We start from the raw sequence: 6,584 nt of genomic DNA on the forward strand, positions 1-6,584 counted from the left end.
ACAACTTTCATTATGAGCCTCTTAAATACATCTATATATAAAAGATAGAAGTTTAATACTTATTAAATGCTAATGTGCACCTTAGTTTGTTAACCTGCACCTTTTTTCTTAATAAATGCAAATGTGCACTTTATTAGTTTGCTAACATGTCCCATTTTTTCTAAGTTACGTCCACTCTTTTTGCTTTTTTAAGTTTTTGTTTTAAACAACATATGTGTCAACCATTTCAACCTTTTAAATAATTTTAACGAATTTATGTTGGGTAACAGATTCCAATTTTAAGCAGTTCATAAGAAAAAGAAAAAATACACTTTTAATTTCAAAACCCTAATCCCCAAAATAACCAGATTATAAGTCATAGCAAAATTCATCACAACAATAAAAATTAACAATTTAATAACTCTCATAAGTTAAGCCATAATTTAATATTATAAATCAATAACAATAGACGAGATTTCAATTTTAAACAATTCATAAGAAAAAAAAGTGTTTTCAAAACCCTAGAAACCCAAACCAACAAGATCATAAGTCATAACAAAACAATCAACAATTTAATAACTGAAAATAATAATTTCATAACAAAACAATTAACAATTTAATAACTGAAAAGAATAATAATAATTCGAACACCAACGAATCAAATCAGATGGTAATGGTTTTTTAAGGTTCATTAATGATACTATATTTAGGTTAGCCACACAACTCTAAAATATGTATTTAAATCAAATTAAAAGAATTAAACTTTTTATAAATCATGTGGTGTCCAAAGCCATATAAATGAACCATCACATTCATAATTAATAGTGTACAAGTGGTAGGTATTTCTTAATAAATTGTTCTCTTTTATAAAGTCTAACATTAATTCAAGAAACTCTAACTACAAGCTAAGATACCAAAAGTCGCTTTAAAATTAATTAAATTGCATTGTTTTATTGTGCCTCTTTGAATATCCCTGTCATTTAATATCATTCATTAGGATATGATTAATTTGTAGACAGTTGAACGGTCTTTGGTTATGCTATAAGATTGTCGGCTTTGTTATGTTTGTAGGTTCATAGTTTCCTTTCCTCCTCTATTGCCATGGCCAGCCCCCTTAGTTTGCAAACGTCCGACGGTTGTACAAGCAGTCATATGTTCCTTAGTGAACTCTGTGAAGGGATCACCGGACCTATCATGATAATGGTTTATAGAAAATGGGATGTCACAAGTGTTAACGGCAGGTACATCAGCACCGACTATATTGTCACTGACATAAAGGTAGTTTTTTACCCTCTGCTATCCCACATTCTTACGCTTTTCTACTTTTGATTCTGAAACAAAAATCTACGTATTTATTTGCGCAGGGAGGTGAAATGCATTGCACCGCAAGGAATAACATTGCCCACTATTTCTTTGACAAACTCAAAGAGGGCGGTGTATATTTGGTCAACGGTTTCGCTGTGCAACCTACAAATCAGTATCGGGTTCTTAAAGACAGCCCCTTTGTGATTTGCTTGCATGGTTCGACAACTGTGAAGTGGGTTGATGATGACGGCGGTCATTTTGAACGCTAACCTTTCCTGCTTACGGCGTTTGAGGATCTCCAACCAACCGAAAACAAGTACTTCGTTGGTATGTTTCCTATACCCCACCTGGTATTTGTCGTTAAAATATTATTAGGACGTATATTAAATGCAATCTACATCGAAATAAATATAAATCTTTGATAATTATGTTACCGACATTGATATTTACAACAAAAAGGAGTCATGATAATCATAGTTATGATCATTAGAATCCAGGTTTTCTTATTAATGTTATACACATGAGACAAAAATTTTAATGTAACATGTTGCGATAGAGTAATATTTAGTTAAAATAAAATGCTAAAACGTTTATATTAATTACAATAATATTAATAAATAAATAAATAAATAATGATAATTTTTATATTTTTTAATAACAATAGTGTTAATACCTCCGATCGAGCTACGAACACGAGTAGGTAGGCGGCTAGGGGGCGGCAGGGATGCGCCTTTTTGATTAAAGATGCTAATGATTATTATTATTAATAATAGTAATTAATAGTAATAATAATAATAATAATAATAATAATAATATATAAATAGAATAATAATTAGTAATGTTAATAAATCAGTGTGAAAAGAATATTCTAAATTATACATGTTAATTTTTTTAAGATCAACTTAAAGCAGATTATAGACACGACACAGTTATTACATTTAGATGTTACCGGTTCATATCATCAATATGCTACGTGTTTTAAAATAATTAATGATGTGATTCATTTAACATAGGTAAAACAGCAAAGTAAAAGTTCACAAAAAATGTATTCTGTTTATAAATTTATGTCGTTTTGGTAAGTTGATCATAACAATAACAATACCACATGGTTTGTAGTATGGGTGCAATGTGGCCATTAAATCATAAATTCAATACTTGGCGTTTTTATTTGGTGAGGGTAGAGCAGGCGATATGTTTTGTTTGCTAAAATGGGTCGTGTTAACATCGGGTACACTATCATATTTAGCTAAATATGTAATATATGACATAAAGGAAAAGTTGCACAACATTGACATGTTTAGCATGATATTTGGCAAGTGGGGTTACATGCTGTTGACATACTTTTAACATGATTTAAAACAACAAGTTCAATAGCATAAAGGAATGTATACATTTAACTTGAAATAGTAACCAGTTTTCATATAAAAGGTTTTGGGCCCAATATATTTACGATGATTAAGATCCATACCTATTTTATAAAAAATAAATTTAAATATATAGAGAAAAATATTTGCCTCGAAAATTACGGGGCTTGGCTGATCGTCCGGCTCACACTACCCTGGAGCCGACACTGCTAACACCACATATGAGTCTTTGTGTTGAACATATATGTCACATGTTCATATTAATATTGTCATTGAACTAAAGAGTGCATTTCATAATGTGAGACCATGTATACCTGGAGCCGAGAATTGCTAAAACAGAAAAGGAAAAGAAAACAAAAACAAAAGAAGGGCCACTGGGTTCAGTAAAAAGAATAATAGCTACCGAATACCGAGAATTAGTATACCAGAATTGCAAATAATTTCTTGGAAGACATCTTTTTTCACTTCTTTTTGGCCGGCAAGTTTTGCCAAGGAAACAACTTATGGTCCATGATTTAATAAAGTTTAAGCACGCCCCTTTGTAGGCGTATTGTCTTACATGTTATGCACCGGCCGTGTCAGACGTCTTACCACGAACAAACAATAATTATTATGCATGTCGTGCATCGCACGGGCTTTCTCCCTAGTGATGTTAAATCTGTAACTCACTGGCCCGTATTTCACTTTATACATGTATGTGGGCAGTGGGCCCTTTATTTATAAATAACATCTTGTTTATATTAACTCTCGAATCTAATGTCACTAGCTTTCTTGATTTCCAGGCTACACGAGCATTCATGCCAATGATTCAGGGCAGAGTTCTGTGGAAGTTCATAGTTCAAATGGCTTTCTGCTCAAGCTTATGACTATGGAATGGGTGTCTTCCTTTTCACACCGATGTCTTGTTTGGCAGTCATACTTTTATTGAACTTTTATTTGGTAATTTAAATTGCAAATAATGTGATTTTTGTGGTAAAATTATGTGCCACTAAAGATAGTACATATATTTAACTAGAAACAGTTTTTACCGACACAAAATTTGTGTCACAAAAGATTTTTTTGTAGTGGCAAAAAAAAGTGCCACTACAACTAGTGTGGATATGTAACTTGGATTCCTTTTTAAAGGCATAAAAGTTATGCCACAAAAGCCGTTTTCTTATATTGTGGCAAAAAAATGCCATTAAAAGACTAAAAACATTGTGCGACAGATTGAAAAAATGCCACTAAAAGGCTTTAGCGTAAGTGCTTTTAGCGACACTTATGCCACTCATTCTTACACGGGTCTATTGTGGTATTTATTTGCTTTTTGTGGCATTTTTTGTATGTCATTAAATGACATTTTTTTTGTAGTGCAAGATCAAGTTCTTCAAACGGATCAAGCATAAGATTAGGTGAATTTGTATCCTGTACGTCGAAACTCTGTCCGATTATCGTCAGGATCGTAATAAAAGCTTTAGAGTTTATATTTACGATTACGGTTCGGTTTAACGGATTCCGCACGTTAAACCAGATTAAACGCAGATCTTGTGTTCTTCGATGAATCGATCCTGCGCTCACAGTAAAAAGTGATGGCGAGTGTTTTTAAGGAGATAGTAGAGAGAGAAACGAGGTTGTGACGATGGAGAAAGGTGGTGGTCAGTGTCTTTAGGGAGGAGTAGAGAGAGAAACGAGGGTGGTGATGGTGGTCTAAATCCAAATTGCAGTAGTTTAATATACCACTATCCAAAGTTAATAGTGATGACATACATAAACTTAAAACAAAAACCATATAATCATATATTGAGATATTACACAATTACCAAAGGCCCAAGTCACTCATTGAAAAGAAACAAGAAATGGAGAGATAAGCAAGTTGAAGTTATAGTATTCACAAACGACGACACTCAAAATCGATATATGCTTCTAATCCTTTTTCAAAGATACGAATCAAAGATTCCATCTCAGTTGTTGGAAGGCAAACACCAATCTCCATATCTTGATCATTTTCTCTACAGGCTGTCATGGATATCGATCCATTATAATCAATAGAAACTATTTCGAACTTTTTGGGCTTGCCCCACCCAAAATCAGTGTCATAAAACTTGATCTTTTGTGTTCCAGAAACCCCAATGATTGTTGTTGGAATCCTATTGGAAGATAAGTCCTCGAATGACTCTATCTCTTTAACAACACCATCTTTATCGGTCAACATCCTATGTACACTTTCTCCAAGTAACTTTGCAGCAGTCACGAACCCTTCTCTTCCGGTTAACAGTGTGGTGTTTTCAGTAGCCTTACACCCTCCAATTACACAGTTACCAAAGTAGGCAGCAGGGATTGCGGGATTCATACGTGCCCTACAATCTATGAGGAAACGAAATACTTGCAGCTCCTCCTTGCATGTGTTTGCTATGCAACTCCAGATATAAGCACATGCCACCGTAAAAGATGATACATATGCTAATGTTGGTAATTGGGTTGAAACCAAAGTTTTCATCCTATTTAGCACTAACCAAGGCAAGATAAAAGTGGCTCGAACTTTATCAGTTGGTCCATATAGTTTCGAAGGTTGATACTCTTCTTTAAAACTCTCAAGATTCGCAAACTTCAGATAATTTTCATCTAATTTAGCGTTTTTGATCACTCTACCATAAAATGGCAAAGTTCCATTAGCTAGAAGAGACTTGTCGGAACCAAATCGAGCAATCGATGTCCAGGCCTTCAAGAAAAGAATATTCATGCTAGCATCACACAAGCAATGGTGATTAGTCATTCCAATAGAGATTCCAGAGTTTGGAAAAAGTGTCACTTGAACGGAGAACACCGGGATCTTTGTGGAATCAGAAGTTTTATCAGCCTGGCCCAATAGAGGTACTAGATTGTAAAACATCTCACAGTCACGAGGATGGTTTCCAGTTAGTTCGTTGAAATCAAGATTACATCCTGTGAAAGTAACTGTGACAGAATCACCTTCAACATAACGGATTTCGGGCTTTTGAGTAGAAGTAGGATATACGAACAATTTACCAGCGAAAGGGAAAAAATGTTGAAGGGTGATTGATAAGGAGTGCTTTAGATTTGGACTAATTGTTTCAGTGAATTGAGTTTGTGTGATGTTGGAGAGTTCATAAAAGAATAGAAGGTGAATAGGAGGTAACCTTAGCCACATGAAGTCGAAGAAAGTCAGTGACAACAACCTATCACCTACGGTTGCAACTGGTGGGGATACTTGGGACTCTTCAAGAACAGTCAAGTGCTGAAAGGAAGCCATGATCTCTTGTTCTCCTTTCTAAAAGGTCCAAAATTTATGGTACTTATAAAGGAATATGGTCTCCAAGTTGCCATTTCTATTTGTTTTTTACTTTTTCAAAATTTATTACAAATGTTCTTTTTCATTTTTAAATCCAAGTCTTCCGTGTTGGTTTATTCATATGTCAACGTTTTAAAAAGTCGTAGCCTTTGTCGTGACTCGTGAGTAATATTCTAATAACGCTGTCATAGCAGTTTAGTGGTCAAGTTGATTAAAAAATAACGTTATAAAAATGAATTAAATTTAAAATATATAATAAATTTAACAGAAGCCATTCAAAAACTAAATTTAACAGAATTGTGTACAGTTTTGGTGTTTGTGTTTAGCCGAGAATATTGATTTTAGTCCATCAATCCATCTGTTTATTTTTTGTTACAGTTTTGTCTTGGATACTCTCTTGTTTATTTATTTTTTTGTTATTTCACTACATGACACTAACACTGTGAAGGGAAATAGTGGTCAAGATCATTTCATTGATACGAGTGGTTATAATATATACACAAAATAGACCATCTAAATATATAAACAAATTATACACAGTAAATACAAATTATGTACTAGAATAAATTAAGGATATTGATTTCCTTAATTTATGTTATGCGATTACCCCCCGTAAATCGAACAGGTGGGGGACCGACACGTTGTAA

The 6,584-nt window shown here is 33.6% G+C and overlaps 1 protein-coding gene across 1 annotated transcript; it reads right to left on the reverse strand.

Annotated features, from left to right (window-relative positions):
* Positions 1-4,367: 4,367 nt before the first annotated feature.
* On the reverse strand, positions 4,368-5,898 carry LOC110923550 (malonyl-coenzyme A:anthocyanin 3-O-glucoside-6''-O-malonyltransferase). Its single transcript, XM_022167622.2, has one exon. It carries the CDS (start codon positions 5,896-5,898, stop codon positions 4,516-4,518), a length of 1,383 nt encoding a protein of 460 aa, XP_022023314.1. The 3' UTR covers positions 4,368-4,515.
* Positions 5,899-6,584: the final 686 nt, after the last annotated feature.

Source organism: Helianthus annuus, chromosome 17 (genome assembly GCF_002127325.2).
Source record: "Helianthus annuus cultivar XRQ/B chromosome 17, HanXRQr2.0-SUNRISE, whole genome shotgun sequence".
Lineage (NCBI taxonomy): Eukaryota > Viridiplantae > Streptophyta > Magnoliopsida > Asterales > Asteraceae > Helianthus > Helianthus annuus.